Below are 25,856 nucleotides of genomic sequence, written 5' to 3'. Positions count from 1 at the left end.
AAGGGATCACTCTTTTCGAGGGCCAGACTGGACACCAGGGATAATTACCTCACCATGCCCCCCTTTCTGCAATCTTTCATATTTCCTCCAGTTAATTATGAAAATGAGAATGCATTATTCTTGTATTCCTTTACAAAGGTCCCTCTATATTATCCCAGTGCGCCCTTATTGATCACAGGATTGTTGGGGTATATTAACTCTTCCCCCTCGTCCGCCCCCCCCCCCACACTCATCCTCCTCTCGTCAGGCATGTTTAAAAAGTTAACTAGTCCATTCTCTGTTTTGCTTTTAATCACGTTTAACAGTTAAAGCAAGATTACAAAGGTGCTGGAGACGGGACCATGCAGGCTTATGGGTGGGGATGGAAGATTGTTTTTACACTTGACATAAATTGAGAAACTATGGCAAAAAGTAATTAAAACGGCACATAATTGTGACTTTTCTCAATTTATTTTAGTTAAAAGATCAAAGAAATAAGGTCATGTAAAATCTTTAAATATTTACGATCATATGATACCACACGGGAATACAAACTATTTTATAGTAGCATAAAAATACTTGAATAATTTGTGATGAAACAAACTTCAAACTAAACACGAATAAAGAAAATTTGAAATTTTTCGTCTTGTGAACAATTAAGTTCACACCTGAAGAGGTTGATTAAACTTTCAAGAATTAATTGAGAAAAAGTTGAGTCAGATAAAGTTACAGTAATTTTCATTTAAAAAACAAAAGGAAGAATTACTATATGTTACATGATTGCATATATATGTATATTATAAATGCACCTTTCAACAATTGCCATTACCGATACACATTTTAATTCTTCTTCAATGGAATATTTTACTGAAAAGAATTAAGCAGGAGATAACCACAGTTACATCTGCTCTGTGAAGTTGACATTTTGCAGGTGTTTTGTTTTTATTTACAAATTACACTTATACTTCTGTTAATGAAAACCAACATTAGGAGGTTGACAAAACTTACTAAAAGTAATCACCTCTAGTTTTGTCATTTTTTTTTTTAAAGTTTTAATTCTGAGATTGAGGGCTCAGTCCTAATTTGGTCCGTGTAAAAGCTACCAATACATCTCTGGCTATATACAAATGCTACCACATCTTCTTAACTATCTAGAGATGAAACACAACTGTCACCATACCAAATGACTACTTTCAGTTACTAACCTGTTATTGAGGATAAAGTTCTGATGAATGTCATTATTAAATACAGTCTTAAAATCAAATGAAAAAAAGTGGCAACTGAAAGTCTAAAAAGTAAAGAAATAAATTTTATGAATCAACTTTGTGAAACAACTGGAATGATTGAACGGAAAGGATTTGTTGCTGCAACGATTGTAACCCATGGTTACCACTAATGGAATGAACTTAACACCGATCTGAATTAAATATGTTAATTAGATGCAAATTGTATTTATCTGGTGGGGTCCTTGACCATTCTGATAAAATATTGAAAACAAATTTTTTTTCCCTTAGCAACTATCAAAACACATAAACATATGTTTCTATGACTACCTAGCTTCAGCTTCACCAATAATGTGAAATTGTGGCAAATATTTGTAACAGTTGTTTATGGTCATCATTTTCCCTTCCTCATTCCTCCCTCCCTCCCACCCCCCTCCCCCTCCCAAGCAGAAAAGGAAACAGAAGAGAGAGCTTTCCAATTCAAATTCACCAACCAACTCTAGCATGAAAAGCCTTCAGTCTTACTAAATAAAAGTACAAGATTTTTTGGTTCTACTTTTGAAATTACTAGATTCTAGACGAACCAATAGCTTCTGATATGATAAAAACTCTATTCATAATGCAATGCTGCCCTCGTCCCATTGAAGTAGGATGAATTGGCTGGCAATAACTGTTATTTCTACATTGATATATGTTGCATAGATGTAGAAGGCATTTGTGGTATTAATGTGACATTTATCAACTTATAAAAACACACAAATTTTGTTTATACTGAAGGCATTTCAGCTTGCCTTTGCTTTCTTATACTCATAATACTAAGAAAACAAACGGTCAAAGTCATCACCTTTGATGAAACAAATCATGACAAAAGTCAGATAAACATCTGACTTATGACAAACTTACTTAAAGGCACTTAAGATAATTTACATCTTTTTAAAAAATTTAAAAAAAAAAATTTTAAGATTAAATATGCTGATATATATATATATATATATATATATACATATATAAAACACATGCATACAAATTCAACAATACCACCCTCAAAATTACATCCCTACAATTCTCAACAATATGAAGGGAGTAAAATGATAATATTTCTTAAAATTGATTCATGCTTTTGACAATACCTTGTCTTTGTATAATTTATGAAATGTTTGCATAAAATGACCACGGAAGACAAAATTGTTCAAAATGATAAATTTGAGTACTGATAAAGTGCATAATTTTATCCAAATTCCAAATCAGAAAAGTTTTGAGCATGCCAAATTTAAAAATGAAAGACACCAGTGTATGGAATCACAAGAAAAAAAAATCAAAATAGCGTTAAAAAAAAAGAGTCATTTACTTATAAAATTCCACCAATCTTTCCACAGAGTGTTAATATGAATCAAATTTCTAAACTAGTGTCACTTGTATACATTAATGTTGTCCTTCTTAGTGTTTGTATTGCTCGACAGTATGAATCATAAATAAAAGTGAATTACGTCTCTGAAGAATTAATCTCACACATTGCTTTGCACTGCAGAGGTCTTTTTCATTTTTTAAGAAATTTGGTGGATGCTGCCAATACATATTTTGCAATAATATTTTGTTAAATTATATATATTTATATATATTAATCTACAAACCAAAATCAGATTCTGTTATCTGAATTAGCATAAAGTACCATTACCTCCACAGCTTATGCGATCCTCTCTAACAGCCTCCTATATTTAGAATTGAGTGCCATGTGAAAGAGAGCTGACCCACTCATACCCCCCCTCCCCGTTCCCCCTCCACACCTCCCCAGATAACAATTTAAATATTACTCTGGTGAATGACTGTTCGACTATTGAGACGGACATCGCTACTTGAGAGTGCGACGATGTCTTGGAGTTTGCCGTCGGTTACCACGGAGACTTCCGCCTCATCTTCTTTAGAGTATCCGTGGGTGAGGACAGAGTTATTGTTGTGGTTAGTGTTGCCATTGTTGTTGGACATCATTTCCAACTCTTTCTTGGTCTCTGCTGGCAAGGCTGATTCCATGTTTGGGAGGTTGTCGTCGAGCAAGGTCCCGGTGTTTCCGTGCTGAGATCGGAAAACTAAACGGGACACCCCACTGAAGAGGAACATCTCTATCACCAGTAGCATATCATTAATGTCTGTCAGGAACAAGAGATGGGGAGGGGGTGTTATAATAGAACAGTGCATACCTTATCATGCAGAACACATATATCTGACCTTCCTACCTCCTTCCACCCGCCTTAACCTCTCAAACTACATTTCTCTCTAAAGTGATACCTCTTTCCCCACCCTTCCCCTGCCCTCTCAAACAACATTTCCTCTGAAATGACACCTTCCTACCTCCTTCAACCCCCCCCCCCCCCCTCCTCCACAATCTCCCTACCTTCCAATTTCTTCTAAACCAAATCATGACAGGAGCAAAGGCAGCCTTTGCTGTAGGGTGGCTCATTAGATTTTAAGAACAGAAAGACCTTGCCTATGATACATATCTTCTTTGATCTCATGGTTGTTCAAAACACCAATAAAAATAAATAATTTAGAAAAATTTATATATAAAATAAAATGAATTCTCCTCCAATAGATTAGTGTGCTAAAGTGATTAACTGGCATACTTCTTGAATCATTGAGCCTTTATCCATTTGATCGTAACCACAAATTTCTGAACTAAGCTGTTTGGATAAACCACTCGCATTCTTGTCAACAGAAATGTAAAGTACGGTTAAACTTTGGAGGGTATGTGACAGAGCGACTTCAGGAATTACAAGATGAATTCTGCTAGTTCTGTAGGCTCTACATGAGCTTCAACTCACTTGTGTACTTTGCTTTAAAGGGCTCGTTTTCATATTTATGAAAGAAAATTAATCTCAGAGGGAGAAGTTACTCAGTCTTTGGCTTCATTCATTTTCTCTTTCAACTTGTTTAAGTTACAGGTTGATAAATATTTTTCTTTTGTAGAGAGAAATAAATAATTGATTAGGAGTGACTTCCCCCCCCCCCCCCCTGCCACCCCCTCTTTACTATGTCACAAATTATCTTAGTTAACTTTTGAAAGATAGTCAAGCTTTTACAAACAAGCTATAGATGTAGTAACAAATAATTCTTGCAGGAATAAAATATAAAGGGTAAGAAGTTTTTTCCATTTTATTATTTCATTTCCAGTAGTTTTACATGCACCTCTCTTTAAAGTCTTAATTTGTAAGTTTCAAATCTGATAATTTTGCCATTGAGCTTTCAATGATCCAACCAGAATAAAACATAGAAAAAAAGATTTCTGTTTTTCCTTAAGAGTACAAGCTGTTATTAAAGGAATATAGTTCAATCTTATATTTTGAATATATAGCCATACACCATGGCTACCTTCAATTGCTCTGTCAACGTTACAAGCGGAGATGCGACTTTCAAGATTTCAATCCATATCATTTAGAAAGATTTCAGTCTGATATGTGTCTGCAAAGATTTCAATCCACGATATTTGTCACAAGATTTCAGTTTTTCGTCCAGAGTACAAAGGTGTCAATCAAGGAATTAAGTGCCATCTCAAATTTTGAATTTATAACCATACATTGAGCATGGCTTTTCTATCAATCGACATTTCAATTGAAGATGTGATTACAATTTTCAATCAATACCATTTAGGAAGCATGCAGCTAGACTGCACAACATATATGGAACTGCTGAATCAAATCAAATCAATTCAAATCCCACTCGCAGTTCTTTGAGCATCGGTGAAAAGGGAAATGATATTTGAACAGATAAAGAGTGAAGTTTACTTACAGTTTCCTCTATCCAACGATCTGAATACTGCTGTACAGGGAATGCCGTTGAATCCGCCAATGATAGCGATGATGATGGCCTGGGAAGAGACTGTGATCAGACATACTTGGACAATCAGGAACTTTGGGGTCACACGGTACTTGGCGAGCGGTCCTTTGGAGACTCGGACGAACATGATGACGCCCCAGAGGGCCACCAGGGTGGAACAGAGGGATAGCAATTGTACGTAGAGGTTGATGGACGTAAATGTCAGCTACAAAAGAAAACAACATGAAAACAGAGAAAGTTAAAAGCTATAAGTTCAAACATTTAAAGCAATTTATTTGTTTTGATTTATTGATGTGCAATAGGTATAGTACAAAGGGAGGGGGAGTAGGGGAGGGAGAGGTGGGAAGAAGGGGGGTGACTACTTAAACTTTTATACTTTATAGCTTTCAAGCTAAACACAACACGAGTTAATCAGTGAACATGATAGAATCATGTATAAAACCTTGCTTATGAACATGCAATATGGCATATGTATCAAATAGCCAGTTGGGACAATTTCCCAAACCTCTCTAAACTGTACTTCAACGCCCTGGTATTGTCAGTACAAACAGTTCATAACCTTGATCTGATAGAAACATGATATTAATACTGCTCGTACTGACAATACGAGTGCTCTGAAGTAGGACATGACACTACAGTATAGAAAAAATTGTACCAAGTGGGTGGTACCAAATCACTAAGACACTGAGGTTATGTACAGAGGTTCAGAGGCCTGACAACCTAACAACACTGGTCCTGTTCCCCCATCCACAGGTATTCCAATTATTCTACATATATGAAAAGATGGTGTCTCACGTTTCCTGGAACGTAGGTTCCATCCGCCCAGGTGACCAGTCCGATGAACAAAACCAAGGGTCTCAAGATGGTAACTTGGAGGACTAGACTCTTGATGATCTTCAAATTTCGCCTGTAAAGAAAACAAGAAGAAGGAATGAGATAAAGCTGATACCGATACATTGAGGGACATGACTATATTTCTCTGCTATCTGAGGTATCTTCCGACACTCCCCCCTCCCCCTCCCCCTCCCTCCTTCCTGTCCTACAGGAGGATGTCTATATTAACACTGTTAGGACTTTTAATGCCACAGTGAGCACCAAAGGCAAGAGGTGCCAGTCATAGGTGTAGGAGCCCAATTTGATTTGGGGGGCTGTAACGACTTGCCCGAAAAATATAACCAAAGTTTTTGCGCACGTGGCGCGTGTTCAACATGTTAATGTGCATATCATATAGGTATGCATCGGTTATTACATTGCAGGCCAATAACATACAATCATTTGCCGTGTTATTACACTTCCATATTGATTAGAAGTATTGGGGGCGTTGTTACAATAATAATGATGATAATAATATCAGTTTAACCATTGAAAAACAAATTGCAAATTATTTTTCTTTCAGTAGGTGCCCAAAAATTCTCATCATATTGCCTGAATTTTCACCAAGTTTTTTGGCCTCCTATGCCTATGCCAGTGTCAGATGTAACCTGTGAACAAACCGTCTTTGTCATATTCAACTCAACTTTTAATACTACACCGACAAGACAACATGATTTTTGGAGACAGACGTACATAGCTAACTGAAGGATGACTTAACGAACTTACGGTGTCATGGGAAGAGGTGGTATGCAACAATAGCAGCAGCAGGAGAGAGGGGGGCCAGCCAGGGGGATGGTTTTATCCTTAAGGAGCTCTACCAGGGCCTCTTTGCCACCGTAATAGTCAAAGATCAGATACAGGAATTGGTAGATGGCCAGAGAAAAGTAACTATCGAGAAAAATAAAAGAATTGTTTCACTAAAGTAGAGATCGTGATAATAGAATACTGTAGTTTTAAATAGATTTTAATTGTTATAAATAGGCTATGTAACATTTGCATAGCTTAACATTTTTCTTTTAAAACTTAAAAGCTTGGAACAATTTTAACAGCTCCTTATGAGTAAACTCCATTCAAATAATATGCTTTAAATTAAATATTCAAAGACATTAAAACAGAAATGAATTAAAGTCTTCATTCACAAAGCAAAATTATGGAATGAAACAGAAATCCAGTTGAATTGGTGGCCTTAGAATTCCTCGAAAAAATATCGCAAATGGAAGCAGATGTGAAGAAAATATTATGTCACGGTGCAACGTGTGTCCTACAATTAGGAATAGTTCAAGAACAAGTCTAAAAGTGTCACTTAATGACAAGAAATGGTATTTCAGGGTCCGATCTCAACCTTCTCCATCTTACTTGAACCTTTCTCCCCTTCCTTCAATAGTACAACCTAAACCTCCCCACAACCCCCTCCCCCCAAATGTCCACCTTGACATTTTCCACAAGAAAACAGATCATGTGTGTAACATGATAAGCACTTTAGAAATACTCACATACAAAGTAAGTAAGCAAGCAACTGACCTACTGATCCCTAATGACCTACTGATCACTAATTTGTAGGGGAACAATTACTGCACAATTAAGTAAACACAAGTGAAAAAACAAGTGAATCTAACTCGCATGCAGTGCTGCATTTTAATTATCCTCTCCTCTTCCCCTGTTGCTTTTTGCTCTCCATCCATTGTCTACTAATCCCCTTACATCTATCTCATTGTGTTCACCATGCTCATTAACCTGTCTGTATTCTGTGCATGTTTTTGTCCCTTCTGTTACTGTACTGTTACTTGTCATTTAGCCTCTGAAGAAGATCCTGCTAGGATCGAAACGTCAGGCCAACTTACTTTTACACATTTTAATTATCGTATAATGTTAATCATGAAATTTAAACAGCTGATTCACTAAGTGGAGAGGAAGGGGGGAGGGTGATGGGAAGAGGGGTACAGAAATCTTGCATTGAATTAAGAGACTTACATTGTACTTGTGAAGAAGGTGATCATATGGGATCGTGGCATGTAGAGTGACAGCAAGGCACACACGCTAATGAACTGTCGTGGAGAGAGAAAGAGGAGACTGAAAAATGATATCCACTCATACTGAGAAACAAATGTTAACGTAACATGGAGAGGAAGACTACCGTAGTGCATAAGAGTGGAAACAAGGGTAACTTTAATTTATCTTATTACGGGAAATCTTGTTTCTGAATATAAATAACCTGGGAAGCCATAAATTATAACTATGGCACAGCATTCCCTTGGTCATTACGTATAACGTGGTATCAACCATTACAGCAGAGGTTAATTTTATTTTGTCGCACAGAACATAATTATAGAGGTTTTACAAAGAAAATGGTATTTCAAAGGATGTTGATAAAATTCAATATTAAAAAGATGCTGATAGAACTTGTTCTTATGACCCAAACAAATTAGAGCCATCGGTCTGGGTAATAACATCAAATCTAATACGATGGTGGATCAGGGAGTGTATGGGCCACCCCTCCCCCCTTAATAAAATTTTGGGTGGTAAAAAAGCATAATTATATCCATGTTCATTTTTTATCATAACAAGGAACATAGTTGACAAATTTCATACATATTTCTGCATGCGCATTCCTTAAATGTTAGTAGTGCTTTCACATGCATCACTACGTTCTGATATAAAACAATTGTCTTACCTAAACCCTCAACACCCCCAACCACCCCCCTCTCCCTTCCCGAAACCTTTCCAGAATCCTGGCTCTGCCATCCACTGAAAGTAAGTGTATTGACAGACCTCACAATTTTCAAATAAGAAATTCTCCTCATCAGGAAATCGAAGCACTTACTGGAAATATTCCTAAACCCTCAACACCCCCACCCCCCTCTCCCTTCCCAAACATTTCCAGAAATCTTGGCTCTGCCATCCACTGCAAGTAAGTGTATTGACAGACCTCACAATTTTTCAAATAAGAAATTCTCCTCATCAGGAAATTGAATCACTTACTGGAAATATTCCTAGGACGATGAGCAGTCTAACCTTTCTTCGGCTGGCGAGGATCTTCTTGTTGAGATACACGTAAGCCTCAGCGTACATGAGGAAGGTTGTGAAAGACAATAGAGTCATTATGACAATGAAAAGGATGAAACCCACATTGCCACTGGTGACTGCAGAGGAGAAAAAGAATAGCACATTACATACAAAAAAGGACTGAAAATATAGCCACATATGTAGACGGATTTCACAGCGACTGTTGCCAAATTCTCTCAAGTAGTCCCGCCCTGTAGCTAGTAATGAGTGGAATGAGCAACTACATAAATGAAAAGCTCTCAATTTAGAAAACAGAAATGGCTTCTTTTTTTATTGTTATAACATTTTGTTATTAATGTCAACAATCTGAAAATTTGTGAAAAACTAAAAAAACATGCAACAACTTCATAAAGTTTTCAAAAAATATCTCAATGTTTTTGCTCAGTTGGTTTTAATCCTTCTACTGGACAAAAACAAACTTTGAGGATGATAATTTTTTGTAGTTCCACATTTTAAATTTGACTAGAAGTCAAGGATACATGCACCAAGGAATTTGCACCAATGGAAGAGAGAGGCTTAAAAGTCTACTTTAGATACTGAGTCACTTTACATCGACTATATTCTATAAAATTGACTTAAATATTGCTAAATTATTAAATCCAAAGATGTCAAAAGTTGCAAACAATATAAAAAGTTTAAGCATTTATTTGACAGCTTTAGAATTTGTTCCCCCTGAAATTCTGTAGTTTAATGTTTTTAGGGGTGGGGGGGGGGAAGACAAGTTTGTATTGTGACATGTATTGAGCAAGTCAGTCTGTCAATTTGATACCAAACATTGTTTCTCTTTCTGCATTTTGCTTCAATTTAAATTATTTCTTTATAGGCTCTACTTGGCAAAGTTTCCAAGAATTTCATCAAGAAATACAAACCATCACAAGATATGTGCAAACATTTTTATTAAAAATTTGATAGATTTTCTTTATATCTCACCTTCAAAGAGGTCACTCATAGACAGGGACGTCTCGCTGCAATTGGTAGACATCTTGACTATTTCTGCTGGATAAACCTCTCGAATATCTGGATTATTTGTTGCAAGGATGCCTGCCGCAGCTTCCACGACTATCGTACTCCTTATCTTCGTAGAAGGAGTGACTGAATCGAAATTAAACAAGAACACCAGAGTTGTGAAAAGATTCACTATTAAATTCAAGTTGCACTGAAAGTTCCATCATTTGTGCTTTAGAGTAGTTAACCTTCTAGTAGTCTATAGCAGGTATTAAGTGCGCAGTATTGTGTAATAGTAATACGTTAGCCAGTGCCGATTCAATTTACCAGGATGTGCTTCGCAGAGCTAGTGACAGATTAATATTTCCTGATCAACATCTATCTTATCACATCTCAAATTATCCCTTAGGGCTGTGAAATGCCGTAGATGAAACAGCCAGTTGTCACTGTTTTCGCACTTTTGTCTGGGCCGGCACCCGGGGACTCGCTCGTGACCTCAAAGAATGTGCAATGGTGCATTATAAATTAACCTTTCACCAACCATTGTATCCTTCATGATGAGGGAATAAAACATCATACATATATCTTAGAGTTAATTACCATCAAGGGTTATTACCATCTGTGACATGGGAAAAGAAAATAGAAGTAAAATTGATTCTTTTGCTGCGTGTTTTTTACAGGAGAGACACACAATTAAAATGGTGTGAAGGTAAATGGGTGATGAAAGCAGTGAAGGTACCATGGAAGCAGGACACATGGGTATTCTAAGGTTACTTTACCCATATGTACAGTAAGTGAAATATGGGTATTAGCATATTACCCATATGTACAGTAGGCCAACATGTGTTTTGGGTTATTACCCATATGTACAGTTAACGAGACATGGCTACTCTAAGGTTATTACCCATACAGTAAGTGAAACTAGGTTATTACCCATATGTACAGTATTAGTGAAACATGGGTTTTAGGTTATTACCCATATGTACAGTAAGTGAAACATGGGTATTAGGTTATTACCCATATGTACAGTATGAGTGAAACATGGGTATTAGGTTATTACCCATATGTACAGTATTAGTGAAACATGGGTTTTAGGTTATTACCCATATGTACAGTAAGTGAAACATGGGTATTAGGTTATTACCCATATGTACAGTATGAGTGAAACATGGGTATTATGTTATTACCCATATGTACAGTATTAGTGAAACATGGGTTTTAGGTTATTACTCATATGTACAGTAAGTGAAACATGGGTATTAGGTTATTACCCATATGTACAGTATTAGTGAAACATGGGTTTTAGGTTATTACTCATATGTACAGTAAGTGAAACATGGGTATTAGGTTATTACCCATATGTACAGTATTAGTGAAACATGGGTATTAGGTTATTACTCATATGTACAGTAAGTGAAACATGGGTATTAGGTTATTACCCATATGTACAGTATTAGTGAAACATGGGTTTATAATTAGGTTATTCCCTATATATATACAGTAAGCGCCAATTAGTGCCAATGTGAGTTTACTGACAGAATATAGTGATATGGCTGACAGAGGACAAACCTTCAAAAGTAGTAAGTATATAGTGTCCCTAGCTAATATGCTAGAAAAATTCAAATATATGCGGTCACTCTTGTTCTGGCAACATTAAAAGAGAATTAACTGCCATCCTCGATGCATCTCCCTTCACTAAGACATAAATGTCCTTGAATATAAATAATTTTTCCGAATACATGGGAATAGTTTTCTGAATATATGGGAATGATTTGGAGGGTGAGAAGTTGTTAGAATTTTTAGAAAAAGTCCTTTTTGTAAACTTTTACGAGTTTCAGACAACTGTATGTTCGAGAAGCACTCAATCAATACTGGCAATCATCTAAACAAGTGGATTCTAGAAATTAAATATCTTAAGAATAAACCCAGTAAGCAAAGCAATTTCTACCCAAAACACAAGCCCCCCCACCCCCAATCCCAAAAAAAACGCACTACTGTTGCAACTTAATGCAGTACTGTATCAAAGTTTTCCTCACAATTTTGCAGACACCTTCAATTGCCAAAATATTGGTTGGGTATATTAGACTAGATTGCCTCAGAATGTTTTAAAAGTGCCGTAGACCTTTAAATACAGATGCATCGTACCTATGTATTAAAGGAAGACCTACAGTTAACTTTTCAAACAAACATCATGGACACATTGAATCCATTTTACCACTTATTTAGACTTTATTGAGAGAAAAAAAAACTTGTAGTTTATTTTGTGGACAACCAACAAGGTTTTAATATAGAACATAAAACTTACACTTGCCCTGATAACAAGAGATCAATAATGTATTAGTGCTTTTGCACCATAGATCTTCAAATATCCTGTTTTGGGTTTCTCCTGATACTTAAGTTTACATTCAGAATGATTCTTACTGCATTCATTTCATACCAGATAAAATAGTTCATTACCCCCCTTATCATCCCACGGATCATAAATTAATTAATAAGGGTAAATGAAGTACTATTTGGAACAGAGGCGTGTTAATAATGGCTCCTTTTGTTTTATAATTGTTTCTTAAAATATCTAGGGTATATAATATTTGAAAAGGTTTATCAATTGCTAACTTATTCAATACAAATAGAAATGAGAAAAACAAAAGCTTGACCAGCATAGAGAAACTGAAATCTCACTGAATCAGGGCAATAAATTTTACGAGGAGAAAAAATTCCTATTGGTCAGCCTCGTAAGATTCCCTGCCTAATGAAAATATACGAGCCGCTGCTAACGAGTTCTTGAGTGCGACTTCGATACAATGTATAAATAGATCTAAAGCAAATCATAAATGCAATACATTGGGGGGGGGGGGGGATGAAGATTGGTAAGAAAGTACATAATATGGGGTCATATCTATCTTTTAAGTGCTTACAAGGCACTTATCATGTGTACAATAAGTCATAAATCACTACCATAAAAACTGTCAAAGACAATGAGATACGATTAATAAACAAACTGGAATGAGAGATGCACTTTTAGGAGAGTCGCTTAGTATCTAGGTGTTTGCAGATAAAAGTCAAGATAAGGGAAGACACTATGATTATGGGTAGACAACATTACTAATGTCATGGTACAGTAAGTCATGCCATCTTCGCGCAAGTTCTTTGTATATAAATGTTACTGAGTTATAGGATCTATATCATAATTAGCATGCTTAAATATGTAGCTATTGCTAAATTGGCCACAAATGACCATCAAAACCTCAAAAATGAAAAAAAAGAAGGTTTTATACATGTTTCACAAAGTTATCTACAAGGTAATCATAAAATTTTGTAACAATCATTTGTGTTCATAAGTATACCGTGCGATCATAAACCAAGTAATTAAGTCAGTCTTACATGGTTGCAAATTTGATCAGAAGTTTTCCACAACGGTTTCTATCGCATGTGCAGCCTAGTGTTATTCTTATGCACAGTAGGGTAGACTCGGCACACGGTACCTATGCTGTGAACATACTACCGAGTTTGTCTTTGTTTTTGTAAACAGTGCTAAACTTTTGTCAAGAATGTCAACATAACATTATGACATTAATAGAAAAACCAAGAAAAATTATTTTGCAAATTTTGCATCGCATGGTCAAATGCTATCGACTTAATCACTCTTAAAATACAATGGCTCCTGTATAGAACAGAAATGGGGGGGGGGAGGGGTTGATGATCCTCAAATGGCCATCTGCTTTTGACAACAAACCTATTGCTGAGAAAGAGATGTCCCTTCTTTGATAACTTTTACCACAAATGACTTTTAAATAAATGAGCAGTGGGGTAATACATAGTTTAACACAAAAAAAAAATGATTCTGCCAATTTTGCATCACAGACAATAAACATGCCTTATTGCTATTATACAGTTTATGTCTAAATTACACAATTAATACAAAAATACACAATTAATATTAAAATATATATAAAATCACCATAATATAGTATACGTATACGGTAACTTACATCATGATCATCAGAAAACTGGACGCGAACGATAATGTGACCCTATTTCTTGGTAGCACGGCCCGGGTGGTCTGTTAATTATCATGGCGATACTTTGATATGAGCTGTTTCTTTGTTAGGAAGAAGTAAGGTCAGACGATCGTTTGCGTCCAGTTGGCTGATGATGATCGCCATACAGGCGTAAAACTTGAGTAAGAACATGCCTGTAAGTTACCGTATGTATACACTATATTATATACTTGCTCTACTTCTATGTATTGAGCACTTTTGCAGCAAGACATGAATTACTGAATCTTTCTTATAAACTCACCATACATATTGATGATTCTTCAGATAAAACCTCTCTCTCTCGTAAATAAAAACGAATATAACTGTTTTAAATTGCAAATAATTGTTGGAATGGCTCTCAGAGTGTCTTTTTCTGCACTTCTTGCAGACAATTTAAAACTGTACTGAGCTATTTGATAGGGACACCGAGCCTTTTTATCCCTCGCTCTGTTAGTTTGTCTTTCCTGATAAACGATTCTTCTGAAAAATGAATCCACCTCAGCCAGCCACCGGATCCATCGATTGATTGATTGATATGCTTCATGTTAATCATATCATTTTTTGATGGTTAATAACAAAAGGTCTTATAAGCATTGTTGACGGGGACGACAAACAAATCAATGCAATAATTCAATAACAATGGTTCAGACAGAGAAGGGAGGCCGGGGGGGGGGGATCTGGAATTTATAGCCATAACAAAGCAAATTGGTTTTATTGGTTGGTAACAAAACAGGAAGTTGGAGGAGTAACTCCTGGAAAAGAGACACAGTAATGTCAATTACTCTGAATTCTCTGAGCATGGATGAATTCCTTTGCTGTAAGAATAATAAAAACTTAATAATAAAAATAGAAACAACAAAATTGTAGCTCATATTTTGCTCAGGTCTAGGAAATCAAATATCTTGTAGAAAAAAAGTCAGTTTGTACAGTTGCTACTTTTCCTTTCTTGACACTTAAAACTTGAGATTCTCAAGAAGATCTGAGGGTAGCAATAAAGGTCCGACTTCAAATCTGTACATGGGATAGGAGGAACAAGGAATACGGCTGAAAAGGCAAGGAAGCCTTTGGCGGGGGGGGGGGGCAGGGGAGGAGGGGCAGTGGGGAGGGGGAGGCAGGTAGAAAATCATACACAGGGAAACATTGAATGTAAAATATTTCAAAAGGAAAGGGACATGAGCAAGGGGTGGAGGTGTCCCATTTTATTTTTAAAATGTTTAAGTTGACAAGGTCAGTAAAATTCACACAACTTTGCCATGCATATACTTTGAGCAGAGTGAGCAGTTCAGAACTAGTAAATTTAATTGCCAATAAATGTCAACAACTTTAAAGGCTCCCTTCCGCCCACTCCCCAACTCTTCTCACTGCAACTCATTTGTAACTTTTAGTAGTTTTTACCTATCAGTTAATGTCGATAGTTTAAATTGCCGCCACCCCCTTCCCTCGGTCCCCAAACTTCCACACCCACATACTTCAATCCAAATGTCACTCCTAGAAAGTAGCTTTAAATTAAACCATTTAATTTAACTTTTCTTCATTCTTTTGAAAGGTAACTCCATTGGTTGATTAAGTTTAGAGTGCACCTTTAATAACTCACAATGGCAGGGTAGAAAGAAAAAAAATCCCCGTTTCAAGTTGAAAAAAAGGAGGGAACAAAAAGCTGAATGTTCTACCTTTATCAGTATATTTGAATTCCAGGTACAAAATAAAGAGATTCAAATTAACAGTGTGGCAGGAAGTCAAATTTATTATGGGAAAGTTAGGGGTCACATTTGGGAAAACAGGTGAGCAAAACTGGGAGTTTAAAGGGCCTATAGATCATGAGGAGGTGATTTATAGGATGAGCCACTAAACAAACAGTTCTGCTTCACATGAGAAGAAAAAAGAAAAGAAAAAAGCAAAAAAAAAGGAACATTGATAATGAAGGTGTGGTGGTTAAAATATAATCACAGGCTGCGGAACAATGGGGATAATTACCTGAATCTGGTTTCTTGGGAATAGAGTGAATGAAAGTAGTTTAGGGAAAAGTTTGTGCTGTGGTTTCGTGGTAACGTAAACTCCCCTAGTCACCTTAACCGAGATAAGACTGAAGTCTGCTTTGAGCAGTCTTTTAATGGATGTTTCCTGTGCTGCAGCAATATGATGGATAGGCAAAAGTGTGTGTGAGGGCAGGGGGGGGGGGGCAGGTTGGAGCTGGTATGGAAATGGACTGGCATGAAGAAAACTTTGATGTACTGATGAAATTAATATTCAACTTAGCATATTAGAATGAAATATAGTTATGAAATAATGTAAAGTGTGGAGTTGCAAAGTGAAATTCCATATAAGAGGTTGGACAAGGGGGAGGAAATATGGGGGGGGGGGATGATATGGAGGTTTGCTTATGCTTATATGTGTGAACTGAAATGATAGCAAAAACTCTGTTTTAGCTTTAACCCCAACATTACTGGGATATCTACAGTATAGGTATCCGTCAAACGTCTCGCTACAGATGCTTAGTTTAATAGAAACTTCAGAAAAGTTTTCAAATCAAGTTAACTTACTTCTTTGGAAATGAAATCTTCTTAGTGTCCCTCTCCTGTTTTGAATCAAACTCCTCTGTGATGTTTGTAACCAGCTTGAAAATGACCTCCAAAATCGTTGATTAAACCTGCAGCAATTGTTAGAGATATAAAAATATATATCAATTCCTCTACAGATTATGAAACATATTTTACTTCAAACATGGAGCAATTTGAGACTGGCAATGCCATCAATTCTCTTTTCTTTTGCCTAAATTGCATTTGACTTAAGAAGTGAGTAAATATCTGTGGTTATATCGTGAGTCAGGTATCGGGCCGTTCGGCTATTTGGACGAGTGTCAAAAGAGTAAAAAAGTTTCCAAAGGAACCACTTCAAAAGACAAAGATTGGGCAAACTTTGTTTCCAATGAGGGCTAAATATGCTGACTTGGAATGACTAGTTTCAAGTGTTAAAGAATTTAGTCTTGCACAACCTGTATACTGGGATGTGAAGAGTTGCCATGCAAGAGTGGATATGTTAAAGTTGAAGGGTATGGTTTAAACTAAATTCTGTTTACATCTGAAGAAGGACTGATTCTCTTGGGTGGAGTTCAAGTATTAATGTTTATTCTAATCTGTCTTGTTTTTTTTTATCAATACAAGGCTGTACCAGTGGAAATTATAATCTGTGGTTACAGTACTTGTTTTATAATTTTTTTTTTCCGAAAAGGTCATTTTATTCTTTCATTGGCGAGTAATATCCTATAGCTGATTGAAAATTAACTGTATGAAAGAAAGAAAGAAAGAAGGGCATTGATCAAGGGCAGCAACCAGGGCTGAAAGAGGGGTGGGGGACATTTGTTTTAGTTAAGGGATGTTTTTGGGGTAGGGTGGGTGGGACAGGATAGGAGGGAGAGGTGGAAAATGGCAAAGGGAAAAGGTACTGGAATTGAGAGATCACAGAAAGGACAGAGATAAAAACAAGGTTGAAGAGATGGGCAAGTTGGAGAAGTTGGAGGCAAGGTAGAGAATGAAGAAGTGGATAGTAATGGTGAGTGAAGGCTTGGTCAAACTAGCATATGGTACCAATATACAACAGTTTGACAGGAGGTTGTGGTTACTTTAAGTATCAAATTTATCTGCAATTGTTTATACGGGATACATGACTAAAACAATCCTCTGACATAAAACCATTTGTAAAAGAAGTTTTAAATTACACATTTACACAAAAATTGCATAAAAAGGAGACATTGATAAAACGTACTTTACCTTACATTTCATTAACAAGTAATTATCATTTCAAATGATATATAACATACGAAATGATGGGCACACTGCAATATGGGAGCTAAATTATAAATTGATATGGCTTGACTATAAGGAGAATTTTATATTAAAACTGAGAGGACAAATTGCAGAAAGGTGAGGGTAGGACAAAAGTTCCTACATAATATTTTGTAAGAAAACTTTCCAACTCTGATCAACAAAATATGGTGAGAATACAATTTTCATTTTCATTTTCGTCATGCTGGTTTAATAATGGCAAGTATCGGCCCTGGCAGTTGTTAATAGGTTATCCCAAGTTCCTCTCAACTTTAAAGTGCCCATTTCATACACCAAAGTGCCCTATTCCAAACTCTGAGTAGCATCATAAGTATGTAGAAGAGCGATGTGTATCAAAATTGGACCCCTTTTTTTCCAAGTTTGACCTCTCAACAAGTGCCATGACTAGTCTTTTAACTGGCTCAGGCTGAACAAACTTTTAACAAAAGAACTCAAAGAGCTTTGAAAATAAGTCACTAGGGGAACCCTTCACAAAGCTAGAAGCGGTTTGCAAATGTTAAAAGGTGAAATGAAATATTCTGTCGTCGGAATAGAATAAATAGATTTTAAACTCAAAATTGTTAATCTAGATGAGCTGCCATCAGTCAAATTGGTTTGAAATTTATGAGAGGGGAGTTATTGAAAATTCTAAAGAATAGAAAAAGAAACAGTGAAACAAGTGTTTGATTTGATACAAAGCTTATAAATGATAGTGTTGCAAATTTCATACTTCATGCAATGAGTAAAGTAACAAAAGAAACCCTTCATAGGTCAGTTTGTAAATGCTTCACATATTCAATGATTATCAATCACTGTTTGGAGAGCTCTTTTATGAGGAATTTTATTTTGTTTTGTTTTTCAAGTACAAAAACGAATGAAAAGAAAAACAATCTACTTGACATAGAGTACTCCTTTCAAATATTTTAATGACTGTGGGTGGGGAGGATGAAGGGTGGGGGGAAGGGGGGTTATGTCACATGTGTAGCATTGCATTACTGTACATATAAATTCTAATCATGATGTAAACAATGATATTCCTTGCCTTTCGGGTGGTTTCTCAACATATTATATTAAAATATGAAATACTAAAGAAAAGGTTGACGTAACTGAAATCGTTTTGAACTTTTGAATTCTCTTGACTTTCTAGATTGGCCACAGACAGTAGAGACAAAGTAAATGCAAAATGTAAAAAGATACAAAAAAAAACAAAACAATAGCAACGATATAACAATTAGAATGATAACAACTACCATATATAGATTTAAATTGTAAACAATACATAGCAGTGCCCTTAAAGTTTAATTTTCACATAGGTTTTGTTTTACTATTTTCCCTCTTTTGACTTAGAGTTAACAGTATTTCAATCTTTTTTTCTTTCTTCTACTTACTGTTTATTTCTCTGTGTTTCTTGAAGCTCTGAGAGGATAAACTTCTAAGACTGGACAGTGTCTTTCCAATTTCTAAGTCTAACAAAGACTGCACCCTGTGGAGACATGGATCTAACCTTTTTTAAAACAGATCCCCAAGATCTGAAGACTACCGGGTAACAGATCGCTAAACAAGGTGACTCAAAGTATAGGGACAATAAAGAGGGGCGGCTTGTGGCTACTTCAGTAAATAGCCAAGACTCTTTAATAAGTCATTTGCATTGCAAATTTAACTCCAGTTGTTTGGTAAGCACAATAAAATAAATTATACTTCATGATTTACGGGGTACGGTGCGGCAGGTAAATATGGATGGAATGCTACAACAGGTGAGAAATGGAAGACCGGACAAGGAATGCATCAATTGGTATTTCTAGGGCTTAATTTCATGGCTGCTTTTTTGCATCGTTTAGGATAAGACAACAAAACATTTTGCACTGTTCACGTTTGAAATCTCTTAAACAGAGATATTGACTTGACTATGGTCAAGAACAATTCAGTTGATAATAGGATAAGAATAATTAATACAAATTTGGAAAATATCCCATTTGTTAAAAGACCAATGGTGGTTGAACTTTAACATTTTTCTCTTTTTGCAAATTTACAATTTTAATATCATTATCTTGATAAGACTTTTCCTGAAGTGGTTTGACCTTTATTGATTAATAATAATTCTGTTTATCACTGCAAATTACAAAATTAAATTTCAAGAAGCGGATGAATGATCTTGAAATGTGACAGGAGAAAGGCAGATGGGTGGGGCGCGAGGGGGAAGGGAGAGGAGTTAGGAGGGGTGGGAGGGGGAAGGGAGAAGAGTTAGGAGGGGTGTGAGGGGGAAGGGAGAGGAGTTAGGAGGAAGGAAACAAGAAAGTTACTAAGTTCTAATTATACTTTTATCTAGTTACAATTTCCTGCTCTATGAGATGAGGAATAACAAAAAAACAAAAAACAAAAAAAAATGACCCAAATAGAGGGAGCTGCAGTAAAATGACCCAAACAGAGGGAGCTACAGTAACTTGAAACAAACAGAGGGAGCTAGAGTACCTGTGCAGATGCACACCCCTCCAGGTTAGTTTCGAAAGAATTTTAATAGTTTGTTTTCTCCTTTTTGTTAATGTGAAATCACATAACCATGACGATGACTCTATCTGTATTCAAAGAAAGCCCCATTTTATTGGAGTCCCCACCTTCCCCTCCCCCACATTTCTGTTTGTAAGATTGTAAGGAACCATTGTTCAAATGTACTCAGTAGCGATAAAATATACTGTAAAGACATGCTCTAGGATAACCACAGGTGTAGTTGGCTCCTTATGTCAACACCGAAGTGGCAAGTTGACATTCTCCTTATCTACCTCTGTACAGTGTCCATCAGGGGGGAAGATTGGTAGTTAAAAGGCAATGAGCTAGTGCAGTTATCTTTAAGATTGATGTGATGGCAAACAAGAAGATGCCAGGTGGACAGAAATACTCAGATTGGGCATCTGTTAAAGTGTTGTTCTGATTAATGGGGTGTGTTACTGACGGTGGTCTTCACATGGGCAGATTTGAACGATTTGTATTTACCATTGCCCCCAAATTGTGTTGCCAGGGCCCCTAGCAACTGTCATTGCATAATCATAGGACTATTCTAAGAGAAAAGTTTGATTGGTTGATCCAGAATTTTAAAGAGTTCAAACCTGTCACCCAGTAACCTTTGTACCCTTATATCGAGATAATCTCAACTCTCAAGGCTAATATCGATTATAAAGACATACCTTAAACTTTAAAAAGTTTATTCAATACATATAAAAAAAAACCGTTTACAATCTTAAATGTAGTTAAAATCTCTTTAAGAAACAGTAAGCTAATTCTTAGGATAAACAATTCTACTCAATAATATTGGTTCTTGCATTTTGATATGTGGGGGTCCCTGGAAGTTACAAAAATCATGCTCTTTTTCTAGTTATCAAACTACTTGTGGAAATTTACCCAGGTAGTTATTGTAATACACTAATACTTGATTGTACTAGTATCAGACTGTCCCTATATAACCATGCTATGAAGACAGAACATCAACCTCCACAGGGATGTAAACCTTTACCCTATATTAAAAATAACTTTGTGATAGTTAACTGTCTTCTCCAATAGAACTAAATTTGTTTCCTTAAACCTCCAAATACTTTATGTTAAAAAAAAGTGTTAACCCATAGATCAAGCTAAATGGATTTCACACCCAAGTTAATTGCATCAAAATGATTTTGTCTATATCACAGGTTCGACAAATATAAATTTTTCATTTGTTTCTTTTCAGTACCCTATAACAATTTCCATGTAAACCTAGGTTTCTATGCAAATTCCCAAAAACACATTTCTTTGTCTCTGTTTTTCACCACCATAAGGTTATGTATGTCACATTAATACATTTTTGAAGACCTCTGGGGCTGCAGAGTTGGGTGTTTACACATGAGCTGCATGTATTGTAGAAATTTATGAGAGACCTACAGTGATCCAAGTTGAGTATTAAAGGCAGTCTTTTCAATGAGATTTTTTTGGTAGAATAAAGTGATCCCTAACTTTTACTTCACTTTGTGTAGTCCCCTTTGATGAATCAACATTAAAATCCAATTTTCAGTAATATTGTATCATATTCACTACTACTTACAGTGTAAAATGTACTACTCCACTTGGATGTGCACACAAATATATAAAGATATTTTTAATTATTTTACTGTATGTTCAATAAATTGGATCCATATGAACACACATTTTCTGCTTTTGCCTGATGATATAATCATCATAAAAAGCAATCCTACACTGCACAATTTCACTGTCATATTTTACAAGGTATGAAACGCTGGGTGGCGGAACTCTGATTTGAGCCATAGTGAAGCGCACACAGATGTACATCAAAACATCCATTATGGATAGCTACAAACCATACTAATTTCTAGGACTATAAAAATGTACATGACCACATCACCTCAATTCTTAAGAATCTTCATTGGCTTCCCGTTAAGTACCATATCCAATTCAAAATAATTGTTCCTTACATACATGGCATTTTCATCATTAGGCTTCGGAGTACAGATTTGATATGATTAAGAAGCAACGCCCTAAACTCAATCTCAGATCCCCCAACAAATCCCTGTTTGATGCACCTGTAAGTTGGCCGACCGGGTTTCAGTGTGGCACCTGCCAAACTGTGGAACTCAGTACCACAAAGCATTAGAGACGCTATTACTCTGTAACAACATTTTGGTGTAAAGTTGAATTGCATTCATTTCAGCTAGCCTATTAAGTCTTTTTCGTTCAGTAATATGTTGTCGTTGTAAAGGGCTTTAGAGTACGTCTTGATTGATAAGAGCACTATATAAATTTGTTTTTTTTTTATTATATTGTTATTCTTGCTCAGTTCCTCATAAATGATTTAGAACATCTCACGGATGATGTTAAAAACCAAAATCAAAATAAATGACAAAAATCCCCATCAAGTAAATGTCTCTACATAGTACAACCATGTGGGCATGTTTTCATTATGCAGTCTGGCTATTAATAAGCTGCCCACAAATACAGATAATGATAGAATGCTTGTATTTATATTGATGAGTATTATAACAGACATTTCAAGTAATTAAAGATTAAAAAGAAATTGAACACAAATAAGAGGTTCAATAACAGAGAAGACTTTAAACTTACTTTCATATAATTCTTCAGTCAACTTTCTCCTAAATTTGAATTTGGATGCATACAGATGTAAGAAAGATGCAGTTGGTGGGCTTTGTCTGCTAACCTCTGCCTTGGGTTTGGAAATTTTGATGAGAAACCAATTGATGTAGAAATGCAAGAACCCTTTGTCCTGACGTCGCCAAGCGAGTCCAGGGGTGCTGGAGGGTTCACAGTCATCCTAACATCCGTGTCACCTTGTGGCAAGCTGATAAGGTCATTAACTTGACACATCTAGTGCCTTATTATCTAGCTGTTATAAAAAAAAAATTAGTTCACTTATAGAGTCAACAATGAGGTGATTATATTTGACTTTATTGCCATTTAATTACGATAATATGTTATTAGAGGGATTTGAGCACTTGCTTTGATCATCATATTGTTAAAAATGTACATATACCTCAAGTTTGATTGTTTAAGGAGGTGTTCAAGGGGATTGGGGGGAGGGGGGCATGAATGGGTAGGATTGTACATTATTTTACATATTGCCTTTAACCACCTTACTGCACTTGCTTGCCAATGTTGACAAACCTTCATAGCATATATATTGCTCAAAACAAGATTTTACTTTTAACATACCTTCATGGCATATATTGCTCGAAACAAGATTGAGTCCACATTGCTTATTGTACTTCAATTTAGACAGCTAGTGTGCCAAATATAGACTCAAAATCAATTCAAAGGAATGCTTTAAAGAAAAGCTAGATAATGTTGCAGTTTCTATGTGAAAGTGAGACAGAAGGAAAATTAAATTCTCTAATCATACATGATACTTAGACTTCGGTATGCTTTGATCACATTTAGTCACCACAATGGCTGCAGATAAAAATTTATGCCAAGGGAATTATATGCAGTGAAATTTGAAAATGAATTGTAAATAAGGCATTCATTTTCCAAAAGGATATCCTTTTGTTGTTTAAGTAGGCTGTCATCCTAAATAACTTTTGCATATCCAGGGGGGTAGGAGTTGGGGGAGGGCACTGGGGCATGTGCCCCCCCCATTTTTTTCCAAAATAGCAAATATGCCCTACTGGCAAATAAAATGTGCCCCTTTGATGAAGAACTGTCTTTTGAATATCTTAAGCCTTTGCTAATTTTAATATTTTATTTTAATTATTTATTTATTTTTAAAATGGCATCTTTTTGTAGCACGGTTAACAATAAACAATCTCAATAAATAGTATTGATAGCATACTAACACATCAAATATATTTAAATGATATGGCCGGTGTGTATCAGTTTATAGCATAATGAGTGGTGGTTGTGGAAAGAGACAGTGCCCCTCTATGTTGTGCCCCCTCCCCCACTTTTTGGAAGCTCCTTACCCACCTTTGTCTCAATGAAGATTCTATCACCTTTTCAAAAATGTCTTGGTTAGTGTCAATTAGTTTGATTAATTTCAACCTGATTTTGACTAATTATACTGTGTAGATATTTTGTAAAAGTGTTGAAAAATGCAAATAAGGGTGCCTGAATGTAACTGTAATTTAATCATCAACAGTAGGAGCATAAATTAAAGAAAGGAAATAATTACAGAAATGATATCGAGCTAATCATATTAACAACTAAATTATCTCCCAGTTGATATTTGCATTTAAACGAGTAGTCCTACATGCGGATGGTAATTGACAAAAGATCACCATTTAAAATTAATTATGACCCCGACTGAAATTCATCCTCAGTTTGTCTCCAGCTCATTTTCACTGATATATTGTTCACATATAGGCCCAAAAATTAGTTCTTTTAAATGTTCAGAGATGTAAACTTGGTGTAAATCACTTAAAGTATTGTATATATATTCTACACAGTGCACTGGCATGTGCCTTGAAGGTATATGCTGTATTGGCCCCAAATATGCCAGATATTCAAATATTGTCACTTTGTTCAAACTTCTTCAACTGTTTTAATTACAACCTTTGAGAAAATTTTCCTCACTGGGACATTCAGTCATCTTGTGTGCTCCTTAAAAATATCTGAGAACAATTTGGAGAGTAAAGACCTCCAGGAGAGAACTTTTTGAAAAATTCTAGCAATTCTAGCATGTGACCATTTGGGGCCTATATACCAGGGTTGTCCAACCTTTTGCAGAGGAGGGCCACATGAAATGATTATGATGAAGGAGGGGGCCGCATGAACCCTACGCTCGATTTTTCGATTTTTTGCGCGAAGCCCAAAGCAACAAAATGTGAGCACTGCGCGCGAAGCGCACTGATTTATTTTCCTTCCTGATAAAACAGATGAATAAAGTCCAGCCGGCACCCCCTCCCCTCGCCTCCGCTGAGAGAGTGTCACACAAACTGACCTGTATAAAGTTTTTTGGACCCAGAAGGTTTGAATGATTGATTATATAGCTTCAAATTGTTATCAATAAATCTGCTCACTAAATTTCACACCGTAGAGCATCTCTGGCGGGCCGGACTGTGGCCCGCGGGCCGTAGGTTGGACAACCCTGCTATATACTGACTAACAACTAACAAACATTGTGAAGAGCCCATTTGAAAACAGACAAGCAGAAACTTTACCAGTGCTCATCCATCAGGCTTTGGAAGCATGGTGATTGTTGTTGCTTTCCAGTGATATTTGTTTACCACCCAAGTACCAAATGAAGCTGGCTGTATCTGTCCAAGTCCTTTTTTCATCATGTTTCCCATATTGGTGTCCCCCAGACTGCTCTCTCCGAGTTGTACCTGGCAACAAAAACAAGGTTATTTGCACTTAATGGACAATAATTTATGCCTTCTTGGCCATTGTAGTTTTATGACTGATAAAAAAAGCTATGGGTATCTTTAGGCCTAAGCCTATATCCTTTCATGTATTAGTATATTACTATTAGTCCTCACCAGGCTGGTCTCCTCTTCACCCTCCTTTGTAGGTAGACAAATCCTGGTCAGCTTACTGTTGTAAATTAACTAGTAAAAGAACAGTTATGATCTTGTGCACTTAGGCCTAAGTTGGTCACA

General features: G+C 36.1%; 1 protein-coding gene across 3 annotated transcripts; it reads right to left on the bottom strand.

Moving 5' to 3' along the window:
- Positions 1-431: 431 nt before the first annotated feature.
- Positions 432-25,856, bottom strand: LOC139971029 (organic solute transporter subunit alpha-like). Of its 3 annotated transcripts, XM_071977180.1 has the most exons (12): positions 25,737-25,856; positions 25,419-25,583; positions 22,870-23,149; positions 19,158-19,252; positions 16,489-16,595; positions 9,897-10,058; positions 8,883-9,043; positions 7,875-7,948; positions 6,630-6,791; positions 5,826-5,937; positions 4,983-5,235; positions 432-3,346 (listed from the first exon to the last, which is right to left on the bottom strand). In XM_071977180.1, exons 6-12 carry the CDS (start codon positions 9,946-9,948, stop codon positions 3,003-3,005), a joined length of 1,158 nt encoding a protein of 385 aa, XP_071833281.1. In that variant the 5' UTR covers positions 9,949-10,058; positions 16,489-16,595; positions 19,158-19,252; positions 22,870-23,149; positions 25,419-25,583; positions 25,737-25,856; the 3' UTR covers positions 432-3,002. The 3 variants fall into 3 exon arrangements, with proteins under 3 accessions (XP_071833281.1, XP_071833280.1, XP_071833279.1); XM_071977179.1 differs by lacking the exon at positions 19,158-19,252; XM_071977178.1 differs by lacking the exons at positions 16,489-16,595; positions 19,158-19,252; positions 22,870-23,149; positions 25,419-25,583; positions 25,737-25,856 and adding an exon at positions 14,211-14,386.

The sequence above is a fragment of the Apostichopus japonicus genome, chromosome 8 (genome assembly GCF_037975245.1).
Source record: "Apostichopus japonicus isolate 1M-3 chromosome 8, ASM3797524v1, whole genome shotgun sequence".
NCBI lineage: Eukaryota > Metazoa > Echinodermata > Holothuroidea > Aspidochirotida > Stichopodidae > Apostichopus > Apostichopus japonicus.
This window is presented reverse-complemented; position numbering and strand designations above follow the sequence as displayed.